We start from the raw sequence: 25,354 nt of genomic DNA on the forward strand, positions 1-25,354 counted from the left end.
AAAGAGAACTTTCACATAATTTCTGGAGAAATGCTACAGTTGTAGGCCAACTTACATAACTGACTTAGTTCAACAGAATTGCTTTCTGCCTTTAATCTGCTCAACAGTTTATCTTTGCTGTCATGATCGGTTGAGCTTTCTTTAAACCGTTATGGATTAGCGTTCTGCTATAACACGTTAAAAGCTTAGCTTTGTTTATTTTTGTCAAGAATGGGGGAGGGATATCAGGTTCAAATGTTCAGGCAGCAGTTTATGAATGGTTATTTTTCTTACACGGCAATCAATATATTCAGGTACCAATGGAAGGCACAGCTAAATGCTTCGAGTGGCTAGAATAAAAACATTTCTGCATTTACTATTAAAAAAAAGGAAAGAAAGGAGGAACGTCATAAATTTGCATAATTATTTTAATCTGTAAATACAAAATTTAATCCAGCATTCAAATAGTTCATCACATCCCTCAGCTTTGCATGGAAGACTGCAGACTAAATGGTCTGAAAACTTAATTAATAAAGCTGATTGAGGATTTTACTGAGTTTGCATTGTTGTTGCAATTTGGAGACAGAAATCCTGCCAAAAGCAACCTCTCATTCAACTGCAGGAAGATAGTACACCGTAATGCACATAAAACACCAAACAAACGGAACCTCAGCCACGCCGCTTACAAAGAGGTGTTCAGATAATATTAACCAGCTGTTCAGTGAATTTTCACAGTGGATTCATCAACTGTGAAAGTGGATGATCTATTAGAAGACCACAGTATGAATCCACATCCAAATTTCTACTATAAATTGATGAGCACAATATACCATTTTAAACCAAGTCCAACAATTAGCACACTTCTTTGACCTTTGTGTAATCTGATTCGCAGATGCCAGCCTGAAATGAAGTGAGAGGTTGTGTTCCTGAGCACTGCCAATAATCCTCTGTGCAGCCGCACACCATTCCAAGGAAACTAACTAATTCTGTGACCAGTTGTGCTGACAACCCTATGACCTCGCAACTTTCGTATCTAAAATGAAGCAAGTAGGCACTTTCACATTCCTAAGTGCAACACAGACACTACAGAAGTTAAAAAAAAAAAAAAGTGTCTAGTGGTGCTAGAAATAAACAAAACATAAACCTGGGAAAGTAATTCAGAAAAGAGGAGGAAAAAATCCAACTTATTTGCAATTAGTGTGCTGTTTGTTTTGCTTTCTTATCGGGAGCGATCTTTATTCTGCACATTCCAGTAAATGGCCATTTGCTATTAATTTATCTTCTTTCTGACGGCAAGTAGAGCACCATTCCAGAGTTTCAACATTCCCTTGATGCTGCTCTGGTTAATGCTTGTGTGCTATTTAAACAAAGCATATTCCAACCAAAGCTGACTATATATGGAATTCCCTGACAAGTAAAAATTTGGATGCCCTACAAAAAAGAACCATGAAAACAGAATACACACAAAAACACACAAAACACTCCAAACTGCACAAACTCAACATGTACTAGAACAGGCTCTTGGTGGCAAAGGTCAGGTATCCAGTGTGACCGACCATCTCCCTGAGTGGCACGCCGCTTTTAAACTGCACAGTTCCTTGCTGCACATTAGCGCACAGACTACCTTGGTTTGATGGGTTGCTGCTGTCAAAGCCAGTGCTAGAATTATCCTCAGCTGCTTTTCCAAGGTCAGGGATTTGCAAGCTAATTGTCCTTACATTGTACACTCGGAGCAGAATTTCCAAGGTGTTAATCTCTGTAAAACCGTATTCTTCCATCGCTAGGCAGGTTCTTTGGACTTGTTCAATGCAGGGGGAGAATGAGCAGATGCGGCCACCTGCAAAATGAGACAGGTAGTGGAAAAAAGAGCAAAGACCAAAATGAACCACTTTTTATCTTTTTTCAAATTCTTCCATATGCACATAGGATTACTATTATACAAAGTGAAAACATTCTTCAAGAAAATCTCGAGGCAACTATGCATGTTTAAAGTGCACAAAATCAAACACGGATGACTCTACATGATGCTTCAGACCCTTTAAAAATTGCAACAGTAAATTCATTCATCTTCCAAATCCAGTGTTGCCCACCACATTTGCTCATGATAAAACCGTTAAAGTTGATCCCTTTAGAGCAGTGACTCTTTTGGAATCGTTATCCACTATTCTGGACTGAGGCACCACACTGAAGTTGGCACCTACACAAAGCCAGAAGTCATTCTGCACACATTGTACAGAGTTGCCTTCATTAGAATATAAGCGTGCATGCACACACACTCTGACAAAAGCGGCTGTGTTTATTTGAGAACGATGGTATGCGTGTACAGAATAAAGTAATCTCTCCAGGCCATAGATGGAGTGCTGTTAAGGCTCTACCCTTTTAGTCAAGCTGACTAGCATGTCTCCTGAGCATTAAAGTTTACTGGATATCACATTGAACAGTTTTACAGCAAATGCTTCAAAACTCTAGGATAGGACTCTTAAGTCATCAACTAACACTTGTCTCCTTGTCTCTCCACAGTTCAGATTTTTGATTCTAAATATAGAGTATTAATAGGCCCCCTACAACTTTCTGCATGCTACAATGTCACCTTAACAGCTGAGAATAGATGATTCAGATTTACTCTGAAAAGCCATAGCCAAATCAGATCAAAGAATTATAAGGACACTGTCTGCCATAAAGCCAGGGCATGTGCTTTCACCCAGGACACAGTGTCCCACAAGGCAACTGCCCTTCCTGAAAAGCTTTTGTGCTGGGGGAAGGAACACTGGGCAATGCAGCTTCAGCTATTGTTTTACTTACTACAATTAGATGAAAATGCTTGCTGACCTGATTTGCATTCCTTCCCAGCCCTCTCCCAGGCTCATCCAGTCAAGACTTCCAACACCAGTTGTCTAAGTAGTTAAAGAACCGGTGCAAGTGAGAGCAAAGCATCCTGCTAAAAATAGAGGCTGTGCTGGGACTACGTGAAGCCTGCTTTATCTCAAACTCCCCTTTTTTCCTTTTTCGTTTCTAAAGTCACATCTCTAAAAAAAGAAAGCATCAGGTCTGAAAGCGTCACTGTAGCACTCTAGTTACTGTGCAGCAATGATGGGCTGGGTACTGACTGGGGAAGAACACTTTCCACGACTGCTAATCCACTATACACTAAGTAGGATTTAATTTTAGTCCTGAAATAAAGTCTCCACAGCCAGGGGTTCTTATCATGCATCTTCAGAACAAAGTACCCTGGACAAGTTAATTCCCTGGAGTGACAATTAAAACCCAAATCTAATAATCACCTGCAAAATTAATGCTGGTATGTGTCATTATTAACCAACTCTGTTGATGCCGATTTAATTGCACACTCAGTCCCATGAAATTAGATTTATATATTCTCATCAGGATGGCCAGGGCTACCAGAACAATTCTGAATCAGGCAGCTAATCTTTCCTGGCCAAAGCAGTACACACTTCTACCATGTTTGTAGATGTAAAAGAGAAAAGCTCAGAAAGACATTTCTGTTACATAATTAGAAAGCTACTATGATCCACATATGTGTACGTTATAAGGAAAGATGTTATATTCTTATTGTGTAGGGAACTGAACAAATGTCTAACTTAGCTAAATGTCAGTTCACAATAACTCTTTGTCTGCAAAGCAAGAATTTGCAGGGAGACCAGAGACTTACTACTATTTCATTCAGGCTTTCTGGTTTTGGTGTTTTATATTGTAGCAAAAAAGGGAAAATGTATTTACATTTACAGTAAGTCTGTTCTTATTTATTCTGACTACAAGGGTTTCAAGATATGTTTAGGCTTTCGAATTCACATGCTCTAGGTTTACAGTCAAAAACTAAGAAGTCTGCACACAGCTGTTGCCATACAAACTGCAGAGCCGCCTACGATTCTTGTGAAGCCTTCAATTAAAGGCAGAGCACCCTTCATTTTGCCTCAGGATGGTCAGCTGAGCACAGCACGTCAACACCAAACTTGGCGATGATTTATCAGACTGCCTCCTTGCAAAGCAGACTGCTTGGGAAAGCAGGGTTACAGAAAATAGGCTTTCAAGCTGCTTGGTAGGGAAGAAAGCTCTTGCTTGCAGTAGCTAGTATCCAGAGAGGAAGTGCAAAAAATAATGTTACTTTACTTACTACACTCCTGGAAGCTTCTCAGGTATGAAGAGTGAGAAAACAGCATAACAGCTGGTATTCCATATAACTGAGAGCATCCAGTGGGTTTTAGTAGTTCTGCCAATTTCATTATTTTCCCTTTCATACCTATTGTTCTGGTTATTATTATACATCCCTCCCAAATAAATATACCTACAAACAGCTTAGAAGCAAAACCACCAAGCATCTGCCTCTATGGATCCCAACAAGTGGGAGAGGGGTCAACTCTGCTTTTTCCTGTACACACCACCAGGCAGGCTGGATTGGACTTGCAGGCTGGACTTGTTTGATTAAGCAGGTATTAAGAGAAGATTGGAAAGCTACAATTAGCAGAAGGTTGGAAGGCAAAAATGAAATTGCAGTTCCAGACTGCGAGCAGCTATCTAAAATAGAAAGAGTTGGGAAGCTTCAATTGCCAAGGTATGTTTAGACCAGCAAAAGAAGTGGACTCTTGAGCAGCAGAAAACCAGTGCTCAGAAGGACATGCTCATCTGTTCTAGGAGCAGAGACGCAGTCATCTTCAACAGACCAGATGCTTCTGAATTCTCTACACTGTGGGCTGCCCTCTGTGCCCCCTTCGGATTACCGGCTAGGCAACACTCTTTCTGTCACAATCACCAAACTGATATAAATCTAGATTTCAGCATTCACAATTCTCAGATTCTCTAAGAGCCCTCTTGTCCTTTAGACATCAAGAGGCATTTAGGGCTTAAAGGACTTGAATATGCATTGCTTTGTCTTGCCATGCCAAGGATTCCTTAGTGAATGAAGAAAAGACATGTACTCCCTCCCGCTCCACTTGCTGGGGCACACTGGTCTGTCTGTGGATCACAAAGGGGTGGACTAGACTGGAGAGCAGTGAAAACAACTAAACGGAAACTTTTTAGTACAAACAAAGAGTTTGTGTTCTTTCAGAGCTCTCCTTTTAGGAAAGCTACCGTTCCTAAATTTGGTTAATGAGATCTGTATGTCATCATAAATTGATATAGTAATTATCTGAGATTAATCCTGTTCACATCGGGAAGCTGTGTGAGCTTTTTGATCTGAAGAGCTGTCTAAAAATGTGTTTATTCATGTATAATGCATCTGACAAGTGCTACAGTTGAGAAGAAGAGAATAATGAGACTGTATGAAAGACTTAAATTTTTTTCTACCTCAATTTTACAGGGAGTGAGTTAGTTTGAAACATTTAATGGAGAGGTTAAATCTCCCGAACCCGTAGGCTGGAACAAGCCCACACAGTCCTGGCAGTCATTGTAACCAGCAATAGGGTCGAGAGAATATGAAAATTGAAGTACAATTCAGACTGGAATGGTTAGAAAAGAAAGCTTAAGGGAAGGGGGAAATAAAAGAGAAGATTTGCATCCGCATAGCACGATACATTTTAACAGACAGTATCTAATTAGTAATCAAAGGACACACCATTGCATCTTTACAAGAGGTCAGTGCCTTGAAAGTTGCTCCTCCTTCAAGGGCAGTTCTTGGTACATTCCTGTGCAACTCAATAAACAATTTTGTTTCTGGTTTGTCTGAGCAAGGACCAACACCTCTACCAGTTCTATTTAGCTAATAACTGCATTAGGTTTCAAATGTGGAAAATCTGGCAGTGCTACCCAATTGACAAGAACTCCAGTGTATGCTTACGACACAGAAAATGTGTCCAAGTTACGTGCTCTCACTTCTGTAGGTTATAGTATGTGTCACAAGTGCTCTGACAGGTTTTTTCATCATCCCAATATTATTCAGAAGACGCAAAAAGAACATATGTAATACAGCACCATTAAGTTCCAGGAAAAAGGGCCTGTAATTTTAGAAATGATTCTGTGATGTAAAGAATACAACACAGCATTTTTATCTCTGGTAAAAGAACACAGCTCTGGGTTTTGGGACTTCAGCGCATTGTTAAAATTGGAAGATTACGTTACAAAGATCTCATGAAAGAAAAAAATCACACAGGCATTATCATTACGTAGGGGCAAGGCAGGAGAGTCACTGAGCAGCATCACTGTGGCATTTACTCTGTGCTAGTAGGACACTAAAAATATTGCCTGTGTAGAAGGGGACAGAACGTCCTTTGAGTGTGCTCGTGGGCGATTTGATGTAGCTTCCCTGACAAGTGAAATTAGAGGATTCAGCTGTTGGAAGAAATTAAAGGATGTTTCTTGATTCAGAAAAGACGATTTTCTCCAAATTACTTGCCAGCTCATTAATAGGAGCTTGATGTGATTTTCTGCAAATGTGACCTTAACCTCTACATTTGTAGGTGCATCCTTCAAGAGGAATTTATTCCTGCTCACTATTATGGGCTGGCAAAAGCATGCAGAAAGGAAATTAAAAAAATCAGTTGGCTCCAAATTGGGGAAGAAAACCTAACAATTTCCTTTAAGGATCCTTTCATCCCAAACTACTTCCTACAAACTGTGTGAAGGCCAGTAGCTTTGACACAGTAGCTAATCCACAGCATGGATTACAATGCAGAAATCCTTCTGCTTGACTCTTGACACATCAGAGAATCACTTTTACTTCAGGCCAGGCCCATTGTGTGCACCTAACCTGCCAATTCCTGATAGACTGGAGCTAGGTTAATGCCCTCCAATGAGATACAACTACTGGGGCTGGCTCAGCAAACAGCCAGTGCTTGGGAACCAGATGAAGCTGCTTTGTGGGTTAGCACCCGGCCCTAGATCCTAGTGGGGCAGCTTTGCACTAGGCCAGATGGCCCCTCAATGTTGAGAGGATATGCTTCAATTTAAAGCTAGTTTGTGGATCTTTAACCTCACCTTGAGTTAATTCTCCTTCAAATCAAAGCAGGTACCACACTAGCAAAAGCTGGTGCCAACATTTTAGCAAGCACTTACTGCTTCATCCATTTATTCCAAAACAAATCTGGGGACATGAGAAACCTTGATACTGACTTGAGTACCACCTGCATGGGTGGAAGATGACAGCATCCTAGACTGTCAGGCTCCACTTCCTGACCTAACACATTCCCTGTGCGTTCTTGAGGCAGCCTGAGCCCAGACAACATCAGCCTTGATGTCACTGCCCTCTTCTCAGTATGCTTCAGCCTGGGGTACTCCCTACCCAGATACCACAGGGATGAGACTTGTGGCCAGGGATTTCAGTTGTTCCTCAAAGCCACACCTGGGTGGTTTAGAAATGGGACCATGAATAACCTCTGGGGCTCAAGAAAAATAGCCAGTGAGACTTTCTACATGGATGTGGTATTCCCTGAAAGCTCAGGGGTGGAGGGAGACAGGCCCAAATGAAAATTCAAACTATCTAAACCAGGCAATGCCTTACCTGCACCACAGGCTACTGGGAGGATGAGGTATTATTTATTCTCTTATACAGCATCTGTAATAACCAAACCTGGCAGGTTAGGACAACAATCAATGGCTATGCTAAGGGGAAAAAAATGCAAACAAGACCTGTTTTAAGTCCATTGTGTACAAACAAAACAAATGTAAGACTTTGGAAATGAAACCCAACTACTACTACAAAGAGCAGAGTACTGCTGAAGGGCTTCTGTGATGGCAGGAAATGCAGAGGCCCAAACAGCGAGATGTTCAGAGGGAACTTCCCCTGCAGAGTTTTGCAGAGAGATCTGACAGCAACATGTTACCTGATTCAGGTGATATCTCAAGGATCACAATTTGACAAACTCATAATTTATAGGCTTAATGGTACTCAAGAGGGAGTGGCAAGTCTGAATTTAAGAGTAAAATCTTTAAAAGAAAGAAAGGAAATAAAAGAGGGGTGGTTTTAATAATTTTGTGACTCAGACTGTTAATTTAAACACCACCAAGGACCAAGGATTTATAATGCAATAGGCCAATCCAACCTAATATATGGCTGTGTTTTTCCATCCCCCTACCTGAAAATTTAAAATCTGTATGAAAATTATTGTACAAATGGGTTTCTGCCTCATCTTCCACAGCCTTGGAAGAAATAGACAATATTTATGAGAGTAGAGTAGGTGGGTGCAGAATTATATTCAAAGCACTATTCAGCTGTGAGATGACTGAGTCAAAAGTTTCAGCACATTTAAGAACTGTAGAATATTGACGATATTTTTGTTACCTCACAATTTTTTAATTTTCTTCATTTTCTAAAATTTAACCTGAAGGGGTTAATAGCAACTTGACAAAACCCACCAAGGTCAGATATTGGGAACAGCAGCTATGACTATAGAAAAGCATTAATCAGCAGATGCTGCAAAAGAAAAACAGTGCAGGTCTGGAAATGAAAGCAAGTTCTGCAGTGCAGCAGTGCCCAAGAGATATTACAAGCAGCATTTCTGCTGAAACCATGACTGGTGAAATCAGCACAGAAGGAGGCAGCTGAGATCCAATCCTGAACGTCGGCAGAGCACATCACCAGAGAACAAGAACCTTCTAGTCACAAACCCACTGTGCCATTTTATTCTTTTAGCCCTTCAGAGGTTGGCAGTGCTTTAAATGGGAGGCCAAGCTACTGTAAGTAGTGTATTTACAGCATACGGCAAGGCATAACGTGAGTGATAAATGTACTCTGTAAAGAGGATCATTAACACTCAGCCTACTAGGAGCTGCAACTATTCAGGATCTTGAGCTTAAGTAGGAGAGAAAACACTGATTTGATAAGGTTTTGTTAAGGTTAAGAACTCTCTCTTACATACTGTCTCAGCTGAACACTCTATAATGAATCTTGTGGTTTTAAAGAGGAGGCTAGCTGATGCTATATATTGAGTGAAGCAAATTCAAAGTACCTTAAGATGTTAGGGAATAAATTACCACTCTCTGGCAGTAGAGCTGTGATATTTGCATGACACATCACAGGAAAACCCACAGTGTGAATGGTTCAAATGTGACCCTGTCCAGATGTGAGAGAGAGGGTGTGGAGGGGAAAGAGTGGAACGACACATTTTCTTCAGTGATGCTTTATCACTATACTAACCCTTGGAACGGCAGTGAACAACAGCACTATGTGCACAGACTGTTCTTACTGCAGAAGAGCTTTAACTATTTGAAAACAAAACAAAGGAGCACTATAAAATTATCTGCCTGCGGTAGGGAAAGGGAAGCAGTTACAGATACCCTTCTATCATATTTTAGATTTTACAGCAGTAAAAAAAAAAACCTCAACAAAACTACCCACATGATTTGGAATAAACCAGAAATGTGTGTAAGTTTTTACCTATTACTCCTGCAATCAATTATATTTTATATGAAAAAGAAAAATGGCTTTTGTTTATATGCAAAGTAGCAAAATAAAAAAAATGCCCCAGGCTCAGTCAGGTACTATGAAGCCCAAAAGATGAGCCTTAGACCAATAGCAGATCTCGGACACTAGTGGCTGTTTGCAGCAAAAACTGCAGTAAGGATCAGCAACTTTGCCTTTTGACTGGTACATAAAGCACATGATGCCACTTCACAAAAACAAAAATGTGGGATTTTAAAGTATTATTTATATTGCCTAAGCAGATGTAACCCACCCTATAGCACAGCATAGAAAAGCACAGCCAAATAGTATGGCCAGTTTGGAACTATAATACCTTTTCTAGGATTTCAAATGCTGGAGTGAGACAAGGATTCAAAACTTGGAACTGTTCAAGCTGCTCTGCTTAGTACTCTAAACATGCACCATTAATTCAAATTGGACTGCGCAATGCAGCGCCTTCTAAGCTGGGAAGTCAGCTGAGTGTTGTGCTCACTAGATTAGATAATTTGAGCATGGGAAGGGCATGTTACAGTGCAGTGAAAATTATTTTTTTCCCAGGACACACTGGAAAGCAGCTACAAATTGAGCTGTAACCCTTGCAGGTACAGAGTACTAACAAGTCTCTATTTATTCACTTTTTTAAAAAAGCATGTGTTACATTGGTACCAGAAAGCTTTTTAGAAAATTTTCGGCAGTAGCCGGCCTAACAGCTGGGTCGGTCCTGACTGAGCAAAGTAATGAACATTCAGTGACCTTTAAGAACAAGCTTAAATCCTGTGATTTCAAGACGACCTAGCAATTCACTTAAAGTCAGGCCTGTGATTACATATTTTATTAAAGAACCGGGCCTTGGCACATAATCAAGTTTTACTAAACTCATGTCCCAGCATGGGCACTGTTCAGCACTCCATGCCCTCTTGACTAGAAAAGTCACTTTTGTAGATGGAAGTGATCTGACACAAATTAGTTCACAGCCACACTAGTATAGTTAACACTAGTATAACATTAATTAGGGGAAAACTTATTCCAAGATAAAAGAATGACTTATTCACCGAAGCTTATTTTTCAATAGGGAAGAGATTTATAATAAACTAACGAAATCCATCCAATACCTCAACACTTCCTGTCTCAATCCCGGAATAACTGGCATAAGCTAGAACAGCCTTTATGTTCCATTCCCACTGCAACCAACAGCAAACTTCTCATTAGCTCCAACAGTAGAGATTTAAGGCAGAAATTGGCAAGCATATTTAAGTATAACCACATTTTCTTTAACATTACTGATGGGGTGCTCTGTTAAATAGGTCCAAATCTGCAATGATTGATGTGAAGTGCGTCTGAACACCTTTTATACAAACACCTTTCCACTGAATTGCCAAAGAAATTTGCTTTCAGCATTTATTGTTACTGCTGCTTCCCACACGCCTCAGATCTAGCAAAATGCACTTGACAAAGGTTCAAAGGGTTTTTTATAAACTGCCCATGCTAACTGTAGCAGCTAGCACAGGCCTGTAGGAAAAAGTTCTTCTCCTTTCAAATCTTCCACTGTAAATTGAAGACCTCTTTTGAAGGTTTTTCAGCCTTACAAATGCCTGGAGACTTTGACATTTGAGAACAGTGATCACAATGGAAGCGAGCAGATCTAGCGGATGGCTCAAAGGCAGAGATGTGTGCATGCACAGTGCTTCCTGAACAGAAAGAGGTAAGTGCAGTTACCTTCAGCTTTTAATGCTGACTTTGCATGTCCTATGGCTTCCCATGGAGATGGAATATCTAGGAACACAGCATCTGCAATGCTTGAGACACCAAACCCATTTTTGCAGACATCCTGGTTGGTCACGGTGACCAGATGCTCCACTCCATGCTCCCGAAACTCCTCCCTGGCCTTCTCGGCCCTCTGTTGGTGGAACTCCACCGTGTACAGGTGCCCTGTGGGAGCCACCGTCCTGATGACAGCATGAGAGAGGGATCCGCTGCCCGTACCTAGAAAGGACAAACAACTCATGAAATGCCTTTCGACAGTGCTAAACATTAGAACAAAGGTCTTCTCCATTAGTCCTCCTGCTTGGAACACTTTCTCAAAACCCAAATGAACAGAAACCATTGGTTAAACTACTGAAAGAGAACAGTCCTTCCTTCACAAGGAGAGAGGGACTACATGACCTGGGAAACAGTCTTCAGGGTACTCAAAGCATTAATTAAAAATCTGGCAAACTCAGAACCTGTCCTATCTCCCTGGAGTAGAAAAATAATGCCAAGGGTCAGTTATAGCTCTAACAAATGCCACAAGAGAACACAAGGAAGTAAATGCCACAGGAAAGATTCAGGAAAATTAACCAGAGAGTTTTTCTCAAAGTGCCAGACTCTTGTAGGGTGAAAAGAGATGAAGGTAAATTTTAACATATTTTCAAAACCTTGTACTTCATTAAAACAAAGAACAGGTGTTGGCAAGGGTCCAAGCTTGAAAGAAAATCTTAGTGACATCCGTGCAATCAAATGGCCTTCAGCATATGGAGTCTGTTTGCCCAGGCTTTTTAAAGAGACACTGGCCATCCTCAGCTCCCACTGAAATTATCCAAAACTAAGGCCTCTTGGCTCCTTGCAGTCACACTGACCAAATGACCCGATTTCGCACGTGACTTACATACATACATGCCTACACAATCTTAACGAAGTCTAATGAGATCCATCACATACCTGAAATTGCACATAAGTGTAACTACCATGTACAACCACAGACTAACTATTAAGACACATATTTTTTTCTTTGTTTTAGTTTGATAATTTAGGAGACTTATTTTTAATGATCCACTGGCATATTAAATAGATGAATGACTAATAACTAACGTTTTCACTGAAGAAAACACCCATATACCAATTCACATTGCAAATTACTCACTCAAGAGGCATTTAACAGAATAACCCCCCAACTCAAAACCCCACAGCAACCCCAAATTATCCGTGTTTATTGATTTATAATTCTGTACTTGGAACACATTTCTCCCGTAGAAAGAAAATCTATTTCTAGCTATCTTCAGTGACTGTTCAGGCTAAATTTCAGCCTGAAGCAAGTTCTTTCAAGTAACATAAATTTAAATAACTTATAAAGGTCAAAACCTGAAGTACAGCAGTGGTGGAGAAAGCTCAGAAACTAGTAGAACGGAAATTAATTAGGGGACACAGGGGCTGGTACATCTGCTTAATTGGAGTGGTACTTTCCGTAACCATACGGGAAGTCAGAGTTTACTGACGGATCCAAGGTTCTTGCCCTCTAGTCACATAAGGGGAGAAACATTGTCATGGCACTGTATTTAATCCGACAGCTCTGAAAGGGGAGCCATTCAGACTGTAAACAGAGCTCAGGGTCCATGTTTGCCACCGGATCAACCGACTGCACTGTGGAATCAGCACCGCTCCTCTGCTTCCCTCTGAGAGGGCTCTGACCCCAACGGGCTGCCTAGCACCCTCCCCCTAGCTTTAATGAGGCAGATTAGTTGGGGAGGGAGGACCTACAAATTTTAGCACTGGCCTCAGAGAGGTCCAAGGGAAGAGAGAAACTGTGACACACACATTCATTTAAAGAGAAAATCCATGCATCCATGCTAGTATTAAAATAAAGCAAACAAAAGGCAAAAGATAGTTTTTCGTGTGTGCACATGTAACTATCTGGTTAGGGCACCTGTGGGCTCTAAATGTCAACATAAACTTCTCCCTGTTCAAAAGGAGTAATAGTACCACAGTAGCCATGTGGTTATAAAAACTCAATTATATATATGCATAGCAAAGAAATAGCATTTCACCGATTTTTCTTCTTTTAAATGACAAGAGCAGGAACTATTGTTCACAGAATGCTAAAATGACTGAAATTCTGCCTTTAGATTTTATGCCAGAAGGCAGGATTGCACAACTGAGAACGTCTGCAAACTGACGGAATTGAATTATTTTACCTCTCAAATGGGTAATGCTGCACACTTTCTGCATCTTTCTCTGCTAATCTAAAGGAGTGAACAGAAGGCCTGTCAGCACAGCTGGGCCGTAAGCAGAAGAGAGAGGCAGCTTGTGCATGTATCCAGTTTCCTTGTTCATATTCTTTTACATTTTTAATCACTTTCCTTTTAAATCTGCTCTTAAAAACACTACAGAAGATACTGTTTGTCTCCTTCCTCGGAAAACCCATTAAGATTTTTTGGCTTATTTTCTGGTACTCTCTTTTTTATTCACAAACACTCCAAGCCAAACCCTGAACTAAAACCAGGATGCTGGAAGTCACCACTTTCAGGCTTATTAAGACTGAGCTTTTGTTAAACAAGGTTGCCAGGAATTATTTATTGTTGACTGGTTACCACAAACATGAGAATATTGCATATGTATCACATTTTAACATACCAAATTCTATCACACTAACATCATTAATGAGAGTATTTCTGAAGATGCTGCCTGCCTTCTCCGTGACAACACTCTTCAAAGTGCAGGAAACAAAGAACAAGATGGTTATGAATCACCCACCATTGTAAAATCTCTCCTTGAAGAGATGACAGATTCTGAACCCAGTCCTGTGAAATTATGGTGATCCTCAACTCTCATGTGCCTGTTAGTTCAGCATGCTTGATGTGATTCATTAGGAATATGAGGGTTTGGCAGTTCAGCATGAGTCCATACTCAACACAACCCTTAAAGCCCAATCAGCACGGTCTACAGAAGGCTGGGGTTCAACCCTATGTGTCTCTGATGTTGTAGAGGGCGAAATGAATGTTTACATTCACCTTCTCCCCTGCAGATCTGCAACATTCAACATTTGAGTCCTCCCGCCACCTTCTCTATTCCTTCTTAATGTATCTCTGGCCTTATTTCAAAATCACCACTGAAAAAAGCAGAATTCAGCAAAATGTGACTCAAAGACTCCTAGGCACCAGTTTGGAGTAAGTTCTAGTCAGGTTCAGGTTTCCTTGGGAAATGAAAGGTGTGCTTAGCATGATACAGAATCAGTCAGGGAAGCAGCAAAACACAAGAAGCATGACTGAAACATGAACTAGAATGCTACCAAACCTGAAATACCGTAGCTGAATTACCTGCATATAAAACCAAAAACCTGAGTGCCTCAAATTAATATTTTGTATCGGAAGAGGGAAGTTAAGAACTGGATGGACATCAATAGATTTTCATTCTCATATAGGTGCAGTGAAATGCCTATGTTCCTGATCTGGCCTAGAAAGCAGAAGATAAGGCAATTTCTAGAACAAATACAGTTCATAATTTTTACACCAGGATGCTTGCCTTTCTGACAGCTTGTACTATAAATAGACTTAGAAACTGTTTGCTCTCTACCACAGGACAATGCCCATTTAACTAGAGTGTATTAATCATGAATGGACTCTACAGAAGAGATGTAAAACGATGATAATTCAAACTGTACTGAAGACATTCCTAACACCACAGCTGCAGTTTTAGAGCTCACTTAGGTGAGCACTTAGGTCATTGCTAATGCCTTTGGAAAACGCGAATCTCGTTTACATTGACTATTCTGTGATCTTACACATCTTTGTCAAAAAGCAGACGTCTGCATTGCAGGCATTTAATGAGACACCACAGGGTCCCCAATATGCCATACTCAAAGCTCAGAATCTGAAGAGGAGGCACTGTGTAGGGCATCAGCATGTAGACTAGGAAAGTGGCCTGTCTCAGTCCAAAGGCATGAATTAAAATCCTGTTTTAAAACCACATGAGTTAGGTGGCTAATGGCCCTGCAGACTGATGTAGTATCCTTCCCTTCTTCTTGGGCTCAAGAACACTCCATTCTCTGATACTTCTAAGATCAGGGGGATGTTTCTGCCCTCTCCTAAGACAAGGAAATTACTGCAGTTTTAGAAGGATTTCAAGCCTAACAAATGGACACCTAGATGAAACACTCTAGCTCAGCACCTACTGATACTTCCTTCTGATTTGTAGACAAAGTATTGATCAGATGAACTCCCCAATCATTCCCCTGACCTCAAACAGATCTGTTCTTCTCACTCTCTGCTTATTCAAGTGACAGGTTTTCCACAGAGAAGCCTCCACACACCTCAGCCATCTTGAGACAACGTTCATGTTCAAAGGTGCAGTGGACTATATCTGAGCTGTTAAAAAATAACACATGCTACTTCAACACAGTATAAATACATGTCAGAACACTGTCAAGAGTGTTACCACAGCATCTAGCATAGCACTTGACTGATAACTGAGTAAGAGACTGCATTTTTACACTGTTTTCTGTTTAGTTTGGTTTTCTTACTGCAAAGGATATTTGTCTAACCTCCTGCAATCCCACCCATGCTATAAATGCAAGTGACCTGCTTCTGTGTTCCACTACATTTCCTCATTGCAGGCTATCGCTTGGCTTGTCTTCCCTAAAAATTTCTCATCATGGGTGCTTCTTTTCAAAAAAGGAACTACAAACTGTGATTTAGGACCTATACATGTTTACAGCAGTGCATAAGCAAATGCATTTTGAAATAAAGCTGAAGAAGCTCGTAAGTGCATACAGAGGTTCATATTACTTGAAAACAGGAAAAGTGCAAAGTATGTGGAGTAGCATTTAATACTGAGTCAATACAGTATCTAGTAACATTTTAATAGAACTGAAGTTTCTGCTGCAAAATTTGGCTACCTAAGATATTCTAAAATTAGTAAATACAACAAAACAATGACAGTGTTGCTGTATTTGTCTCCTAGCTAGGCCACTTAAACCTAGAAAATAGTAAGACAGGTCATGAGTCAGCCATGAGAACAGAAAGAGCCTCAAAACTGAAGGAAAATTCATCTTTAGACAGAGCTAACAACTCCACAGCTAATATCTGTCAAGATACACTGAACAGAGGAAGACTGCTCACTGTACATGACAAGTTTATGTAACAGGAGAATCGTTACTAATTTTTAGCAAATATATTAAAAGATATTAGGCATCTGATGGAAACTAACCCAAAGATCTTACTGTGAAGATAGTCAAGGGCACAAATCATCAAGACACAGCAAGAACAGGGACAGAGAGAGGGAGGAGAGAGAGGGAAAGAGTTTCAAGGAGATGAGCTGGTGGTTGAAAGAGGAAACAGCACGTCAAGAAGTTCCCTTTACAGAAGATTAGCTCTTTCTCCTGCCTATCTGTTGTGGACACCATACTGAAAAAGGCATTTTAGGCAGCAGACTGGAGGTCATAGAGGGACAGTGCTCACTGACCAGATTGAAGAGTTGGGGGAATGATAGTAGGGAAGTTTTCAAGGCTGGCACTGCCTACAGAAGGAATGGGAATGTGAAGACTGAAAAGAATTTTTCCTTAGAGATTCAAGAGTCGGAGTTCTTTAGGGAGGGATCTTCTGCAGAACGGACATAATATTGTTAAGTTCAGAGCGGCATGAGAAATGCACATGGTGGTCAAGTGAAATGGTAAGATGAAAGTGAGTCCAGAAAGTCTGGAAACAAACGCTTTAGGGTATGAACAGCATTCCTCATCAGCTGCAGGTCAGCCACAAGCCTGAATACATTAGAGTGATGCCTCAAGTGGCCACAGTTTTGGTTCAGTTCTTTGGTATATCAAGAGAATATTATGCTCTCTGATGTTTCTACTGATGAGGCCTTTCTTATACTTCAAAAGGTGCTATACAAGGATCGGGTTTTGGAATTCTTCTCTCACCGTAACTGAACAGCGGCTAAGAGGTAGATAAGGGAAATATCATAAAACATAGACTTAATTAGTATGAGCATGTTCTAAAATCAAATTATGACTTACAAACTTTGGTCTGTACTTTACACTAAAGATAGCGCTGCAAACAGTTTACATATACTTATGCCACAAAAATTGTAAAGACATGAGCAGTATTTGTCAAAAAGTATATAAGCACTTCAGAAGAGTCATAAGCATACAGCTGACTTGCTGGGACTCCACAATAAACTATTAATCATTTATTAAGTATCCATTAATCATTAAGCCCTCATTAACTTTTTATGAGTATACTCTTAACAAAATCTATACCCAGGCTGTGAGTTTGAAAATGTCATAATTGTTTTTGAGAAGCTCTAGTGTAAGGCTGGCCAGCAGCTTTTGTTACTCCTCCACAGAGAAACCGTGAGGACCCAGAATACTGTTCTCAGTCTTCAGAAATCCAGTCTGTGGGCTCAGAAACCCGTTGCTGTGTGGCAATGAACAGGGTTTAGCAATTTTTAATTTAGGATTTAGCTGAAGGGAAACAAAAAATCCAATTAACATTTTTGCTCATGTGAGTCTGATTTTGCTGAATGCTGAAGGATCAGTGGGATGGTGGTTAGAATACTTTTGACTAAATTACATTTTGTCTAAATACTATGCTCCATCAAAGCCAAAATATTTCTGAGATTTATCAGATTAAATGAGGTTTCACAGTGCTGTACTACATTCCCTAAGTAATTCTGAGGGTTAGCACAGACACTTGTTTAGGTCTCACCATGGAGAGAGGACAGTAAAAAAGCCTCGATATGTGGGGACTGGAAAGAGGAAAAAAAAAAAAAAAAGGTTCCACCCAGTTTTGTTTGGAAAAAATATCTGAAAGGTTTCATATTGGTTCCAATGTAGTATAAAAATAAATGTAAAAACCTCAAAACCTGTTGTCAAATGGAGTTGTTATACTACAGGCAGCTGTAATCACAGGACTGAAAATAGCCTTGCCTGGGAAGTTGACATCGAGATTAGTTTTGGATAGTGTGGCAACACAAAAACAAGAGATTCAACTTATTCCTTTATCTAGACAGTGGCTGCACATGCAATGAACATAAATGGGATCAGAGTTACCTGATGAGAATTACAGTTTCACACTACCAGGCCACCCACAGCAGGTATTTTAGCAGCTATCTCAAGTATCATTTAATTCTGGAAACATCAGGCTGTTAAAGACTGTATCCCCACTGTGAAGAGTGGGAAATTCCTCAGACCAGGGACCAATGCTTTCAAGAGATCTTAGCTCCAGTAACGGTGCTAACAGTTTTTAAATCTCAACATACCTTTATAGATTAGAAATTAGCAGAAGACAGAAAAAGGATCATATTCCTACACCTGCGTCATGAAACATCAGGCAGATGCCAAGTTCCCTTATAGCCTCAATAGAGTATGCCTGGATCATTTTAATTATGCATGCACTGCTGACAAGCTTGTTCTTTATGTATGTTAAAGATGATTTAAAATAGTAAAAACTGTATTAATATGTTTATAAAGTTTATGAAAAATCATGACTAATCAATTTAAACTGCGTAATTCAAGTGTTATAAAATTAAGCCTTCTGGTTATTCTACTGAATTTTTATAATCGCATACAAAAGACCATTTACACTCATATTCACAGCATTACAACAGGACACAGAAGGTATTTCATCCTTCTTCACTGATCCTTTCTTCATACAGTTATGGAGACTAATCCACAATTCTGCTTGTTTACACTGAGTAAATGCAGGGCACTTTTCCATGGTCTAATTAGTAAGACAAGAGGAAAAGAGCCTGGCCTGTTTACAGTGCCTGCTTTACCAGTCCATACAGCAACTAGGTATATCAGTTCAATTTCAAACAATACAAAAGACAGACCTCCATGCTAATTAATGCTCAAAATACATCTAAAACCAGCACCAGCAGGAAGCAGACTCAAATGTCATTACTAGACCAGACTTCCTGTCTTCCTACTAATCGCCCTTGGGCTGGTTCCGTCTAGGCCACACAAGGTTAATCTAGAACTAATGATTTTGGATCACTGAATACTGTCTAATTTAGGATGGCACCAAAGTAGGTTACATCATCACACTGGAGGCTCCAGTTGCCAATACCTGTACAATATTTAATTCAAATCACCACTTCTGGTCAGTTGCAAGCAAATTTGTAGTAAGATCTCTTGCTCGAAGCTTAACCAGATGAATTTGATGCAATACTCTTTCTTTCTTTGTGAACAGTGAATCTTTCAAGCAATACAAGCACAACTATAGCAGTAAAACCGTTCACTTTTCTTGGAAAGCTGAAGTTATAATACTTTGAGAGTATAGGCATTAAAATAAACCTGGGGACAGTTTCCCATTAGCAAAAAGGATTGTTTGTGGCTATGACTTTCATCTCATAACATTTTTGGGAGTCTGGATAGGTTACATCATCAAGTGTTTCCATTTCTTAGCTGTTTAGATAAATGAGCTTTTAAACATTTTCATCCTCTCTAAGTACCTTTGACATCACTGAAAACATTTTATGTGCAGCTCTGTACTTTAACATTCACCTATTCCAAGTGAGGCAGGACATGGAGCAATTCAAATCTCCCCCACCCTGAATAATTTGCTGTGTTTATTTTTCCCATCCTGTCTAAACATAGTAGGGAGAGGAAGAGTTGAAGAGCTGCCCAATGAACAATACTGCTACTTCCCATGACAACCCTAAAAATGCCTGATCTTCCTACAAACCAAATTATAAACCCATAAGACCCAACCATTTTAGCAGTACCAGAGGCTCCCACATATGGCTTTGCCTGTTTCAAGTGCTGCTACACAGCAACCAGCTCCATATACTACCTGTTTCTTAATGGCTGCAACTGGATGCAGAGATAAGTAGTGTTTCAGTTCTGTTGGAATGTGGTCATTATGCCTGAAAAGCTGCCCAAAATTATGCTTGGGTGGGAACAGGAAATGTTAAATGCAAGAAAATGGAGTGCAGCACAACCTCATCATGCTGATCCTTTGCCCTATCCATGCTTGAGAAACTGCTTCATAAAAAGACTCAAAGGAAAAAGCCAGAAAAAAACAAGGACAAACTACCTCAGTTCCTATTTCTCCAAACTACAGAGATGCAATCAAATCAAGCAAGCCTCATACTGCCTGCAGTAATAAAGTCATGAAGGCATTATTATAAACTGTATCAAACCAGGAAAATATCTATTAATATAAAATTTCACTCCTTACTTGCAAATTAAGCAAAATCACGGAAGCTGTATTAAATTAAACCAAGTTTAGAAACAAAACACAGCCCTGTGATGAACACATCATCCATTGTATTATACAGCTACGGTGGTTTTGCATGCAGTTGCAGTGCTACAAGTCGATCACACTTTGGAAGAGAAAGACGAAATATATATATACTTACATGGCATCACATTACATAAATACTGCCAATTTATTTCCCTTATTAGTTCAGCACCCTATCATGAAAGTCTCTTTCACTGGTTTATCTCAACTATTTTCTCTCAAACTGCAAATTCAATGCCTGAATTTCGATTCAAAGCACATATTTAAAAATATTTTTTAAGTACTTAACAACAGTTTCAGAAAAGGGAAAGACAAATGCTTATATCTTTAAGACGATGCACTAATCAAACACATACTCAAAGGTGTACCTGTACATGAGGCCAGCATACTGAGGTAACATTACGTGTTGAAGAAACAGCAGCTGATAACTGTGCTGATAAATGTGCACATGAAATAGAACTACTCAATGTGTAGGCTAGGAAAATTATATTGCAATGAAAAAAAAGAGACCTTTTACAAAATATAAAGATAAGCTTTTTTTTCGTGAAAGTGTTGGTGTTAGTTCTTAATAAAGGATTTCAACATATTAGTTATTACCTGATTCACATACTATGGAGCCTGGTTTCAGTTCTAACATCATGGTGATTATAGAGATGTCAGTGGAATACAGAATCTGCGTCCTGTGTGGAAGATTCATGGTCCACAGTTCTGGAGTTGGATGAAGAATAAACACCCATCCTCCTTTACTGCAGGTCACTTTGGAGCCATACTTCTTGCCTATGAGGTCCGTGGAATGCCTGATGACCCCGTACTTAGTCTGAGTTACAGTGCCATGCTGGACTTTCACGGGAAACATGGATTCATGGCCCAAGAACACAATAGCTGTGTCACCATCCTTTATTGTATCTCCATATTCAACAAAACTCATTGTGACAGTCTTCTAGTGCTGATAGTAGTTACCTAGAAGACAATAAGTATGTCAAGAGAGTTTTGCAGGATCATGATGGAGCTGAAACCACAGACATAAAACCAAGTAATTTTTTTTTTCCCAATACAGAACAAAACCACACTGTGCAAATAAGATGTTACCAAGAGAACTCCATGAAGTTCAGGGACCTCCCCACCACTGCACTCTTGATCCAATTAAAATCAATGGAAGGATCCCACAGATTTGAAAATAACCTGAGTTCTTCCCATTTTATGGTATGTTTTAAAGAAAGTTTAGGAAATACATTATAATTTACTCAGCCTGCTCCACAATACTACTGAGAAACTTGCAAGGTAGTACCAGTTTCAGCACTCTTATTCAATTCCAGTTCACAAGCTCTCAGGCTATGGTGTTAAGTGGTAACTTTCATTTCCATCTCCTGGCTTATCCCTTGGTGATTTACAACATAAGACCACTGTTACTTCCCTGGATATCAATCACTAGTTATTAGGACCACTAACAAGAGTTTACTTGAATGTTTTCCAAATGAAGGTTTAGAGACAGGATAAAGGTAATATCTGCATTAATTTATAAATTTGACTAAATACAAGGAAAAAATAATATTATGGCCTTTAAATTGCCATTGGGAGTACAAAGTAATTGTCTGGGAAGTGATCTGTGCTGCAACTAAATGTAAACAATCATTTGCAAGCTAATGCAAACAGTTGTATCACTTTAGCCCCATGATCTCAGAGCTGTTTAGAGAATTACTATTAAATTTTGTTGTCTTTGAGAAGACAATCTAGAAATTAGAAGGCAGCTTACAATGAAACCTGGCATTGCCTTTCAGATAAGGCAGCTAACTATCTAAGCGGCAGGTTGATCAGTTCATGGAAGGAACTGTTTAATGAAGTAATGGTGATCCCAAAGTTAGAAATTAAAGCCTATGGCAGAAGGCTTTGAAAGTCAGATTTCTGGTACTTCTTCCACAAGAGAATTAAAAGCAGCATTACTTTTAGTTTCAGAATAATGATTTGATTCCAGTGCTTTTGTATTGAATGTGTAACAGCTTGGTCCTGCTTCATCATTTTCTTTAAAAACTTTTAGTTCTCAAATTCTAGTCTGCTTTTGTTGACCAAAACTCACTGTAGTTCAATTTGCTGTTAAGCAGCTAGATTTATAATTTTTCCGCTGCAGTCACGGAGACTGAAAAACAGATGCGCTTGTGGCCAAAACTTCCAAAGCTTATGACATGCTTATTGCATAAGGTATTCAGATGCCAAAGCAGAACAGGCCTGTCTGGACATATGGTAAAACAGCAAGGGCATCCCGCGAATTCAGAAATGTATACATACTGGACTTTGTGAGATAGTACAAATGCTTAACTGTGTTTTATAGCTTGCACCTTCTGATTGTATTAATGTCTTAATCTTTCACAAATGACACTTGTAGTTCTCATGCTAGATACTAGATACTTTTAGTTAGAACAGTAGTATTTGAAAGGAGCTCGACTGTAATCCATTTCCTTCACAGTATTTAGACTGTAGTTACCCCCATGTGCAAAAGCAACATTCCTGCAGCTTGTCTGCAAGGACATGGAGAAAATTAGTCTCCCTTTGATTACACAAACTGGCTTCCAGTTTCTTTGCCTTCCTTTGAGCCGCTACACAAACTGGCTTCCAGTTTCTTTGCCTTCCTTTGAGCTGCTACACAAACTGGCTTCCAGTTTCTTTGCCTTCCTTTGAGCTGCTACACTTAACCACAGCTAATTGTCACAACAGTGTACGCTGACATCCCACGTGACAAATCTCTCAGGCTCAGATCTCACCTGGCCCGTTATATTCATACACTTGGGGTAAATTTTGGGTCTGTGAGGAATTTTAGTAGTTTCTTTGCCTCCCCCTATGGCAAGGAACACAGTGATATACACTCATTTTCATTCATCTTCAGTCATTTTCCATTCCCTACCAATGCATTTCCCATTCCCTACCAATGCAGAGCCTCATGCACTGTTACATTTCTCTCCTTTACTCTCTGGGTAGCACACAGATGTCTTGGTACAGCATTACTTTTGCCACACAGTGCTGTGGAGTGGGAGTGGAAGGGAAGGTGAGGCAGTGCCTTGTGGCAAGGGGTTAGGACTTTTCTGTGGGCTTGCCATGACTGCAGCGATGTAAACTCCATGACCCAGGCGATGCCTCACAGCCTCACAAATTAAACCACTAAAATGATTCTGTGTTCCCTTCAACCAAAACCCAGATACACCTCTCCCCCTCCTTCCACACAGACCTGGCAGGCTGCCTCTTCCCTCTCCGAGAAGCCTGGCTGCTTGAGCCGGTAGCAGGGGGAACCTCCCCAGGAGGAGGAGAAGGAGGAGGCGGCAGGCACAACTGTCTCACCCCCCGGGCAGCGTAGGCCCCTCGGTAACACGAAGGCTGGTGAATCCGCTACCTGGCCACCCGTTCCAGAAAGGCTGCCCCCGGCCGCAGGGCCTCCCGCCCTCTCCGAGGGCCGCTTCTCCCCGCGCCCCCTCAGCTGCAGCCCGGCCCCCGGGCCGTGAGGGCGGTAAGGCGGCTCCCGCGCCGTGGGAGCACATAAGCCCGTCGCAGGGGACCCGGGAACCTAATGGGTGCTCCGGGGCCGCGTCCAGAGTTGATTGACTTAATTCGGTATTTGCTGAGGGAGGGTTAAAAGCACAGTCCAGGCAGGGAAAGGGAAAGCCCGCCGGCGGGGTCAGAGGAGGGATTAGTCTGCAAGAAAGCAGCATAAACCAGTGACGGACGCGGGCGGCGGCTCCGCAGGGAGCGGGAGCGCCCTCGCCCAGCCTCGTCCCAGGGCCCCCGCCGCTCCGCAGGGCCTCGCGTTCCCCCTGCAGCCACCAGCTCTCCCCGTCCCCAGAGCCGTTACCTTCCGGCGCTGAGCCCCGCCAGCAGGCCCGGCCCGGCTCTCCTCTCCTCGCACGCGGTGCCCGCCCAGCGCCTCCTTCCGCCCCGGTCGCAGGCTGCTGACGCTCCCGCCTCCCCGCCGCCTCCGCCCCCGCCAGCCCTGCCGGGAGCCGGGGAGCCGCCGCCGCCGCCCGTGCCTCGCGCGGGTAGCGCCAGCTCTCGCCGCCCGGCCCCTCAGCTACCCCCGCAGCCCTGTCAAGGCGCCCGTCCCCTCAGCCTGCCGCCCCGCAGGCCCCCGCTGCCCGACCCAGCCTCCCGCCCTCTCAGCGCTCCTTGCTGGGTCCCTGAGGAGGGGGGGGACGGTCACCAACCGCCCTCAGCAGCACTCCGGGCACCCCTCGCCGAGCCGGACGGGGTGGTCCTGCCTCGGCGAGGGGCGGCCGTCCCAGCCGGCTGTGGGGCCGTGAGGGCATTGGAGGGGCAGCCACCCTCTCGGTGAAACCTGAGGGGTCCCGGTGGGCGGCAGGTTGCTATGAGGAGCCATGAGGGGACCGATGGACCTAGTGGGAACTCATACTCATCACCCATCAAGTGTGCGTGTGGGGACTCTTGAGGGCCGCCGCCAGCAGGGGCGAAGACCCTTCCCCGGGGAGGGACTCTGCCTTTGCTGTCGGCGGACCTGGGCCTCGCCTCCAGCACCCCTGGAAGGCGGCTTCCAGAAAGCTCTGCCTGCCTGCCCCCAGGGCAGCCTGCTCCGGGGAAAGGCAGCTCAAGGCCGAGCAACCTCTTCTCAGGGGTTTCGTAAGGCTGTAGGAGAAACCAGAATGTGGGCTCAGAAGCAGCGGAATCATTATCTAAACCCCAAATAGCATGGTACTAACTCCTACTTCTGTCTTGTGTTTAGGATTGAAGTGATGTGGAGAGCCCCGCGTGCCCTGGTGGTACGGGGGATGTAGTCAGGAGGCAAGGAGGAGCAAAGGAGGAGAGTATCGCCTCATCTTCTGCTTGCAACAAGCCCAGGCCAACTGGCATGGGAAGGGTATGGGCACAGCGGAGAGCATGTGAATCACCCTGGACGTGCAGGTAACGTTCCCGGCTAAATCAGATAACGCTCTGTACAGTGCTGCTGCGTTCACCAGTAACCTGTAATGCACGATGGTGGAGGAAAAGTCATCCTTCCACAATCAAGAACACAATACTGGAGAGCTGTTTAGATGAC

The 25,354-nt window shown here is 41.9% G+C and overlaps 1 protein-coding gene across 1 annotated transcript; it reads right to left on the reverse strand.

Annotated features, from left to right (window-relative positions):
• Window positions 1–389: 389 nt before the first annotated feature.
• Window positions 390–24,188, reverse strand: TRMT61A (tRNA methyltransferase 61A). Its single transcript, XM_059819603.1, has 4 exons — window positions 24,158–24,188; window positions 20,920–21,282; window positions 11,048–11,314; window positions 390–1,816 (listed from the first exon to the last, which is right to left on the reverse strand). The coding sequence occupies exons 2-4, from the start codon at window positions 21,248–21,250 to the stop codon at window positions 1,488–1,490; spliced, it is 927 nt and encodes a 308-aa protein (XP_059675586.1). The 5' UTR covers window positions 21,251–21,282; window positions 24,158–24,188; the 3' UTR covers window positions 390–1,487.
• Window positions 24,189–25,354: the final 1,166 nt, after the last annotated feature.

This window comes from Gavia stellata, chromosome 7, assembly GCF_030936135.1.
Source record: "Gavia stellata isolate bGavSte3 chromosome 7, bGavSte3.hap2, whole genome shotgun sequence".
NCBI lineage: Eukaryota > Metazoa > Chordata > Aves > Gaviiformes > Gaviidae > Gavia > Gavia stellata.

Excerpts from the sequence above, each read along its gene's own strand:
- TRMT61A (XM_059819603.1), bottom strand. The coding sequence starts at position 21,250 with ATGAGTTTTGTTGAATATGGAGATACAATAAAGGATGGTGACACAGCT. Across the intron at positions 11,315-20,919 it reads CTCCATAGTATGTGAATCAG|GTACGGGCAGCGGATCCCTC; the intron begins GTAATAACTAAT and ends TGTCCTTTCTAG. Across the intron at positions 1,817-11,047 it reads GTCAGCATTAAAAGCTGAAG|GTGGCCGCATCTGCTCATTC; the intron begins GTAACTGCACTT and ends CTCATTTTGCAG.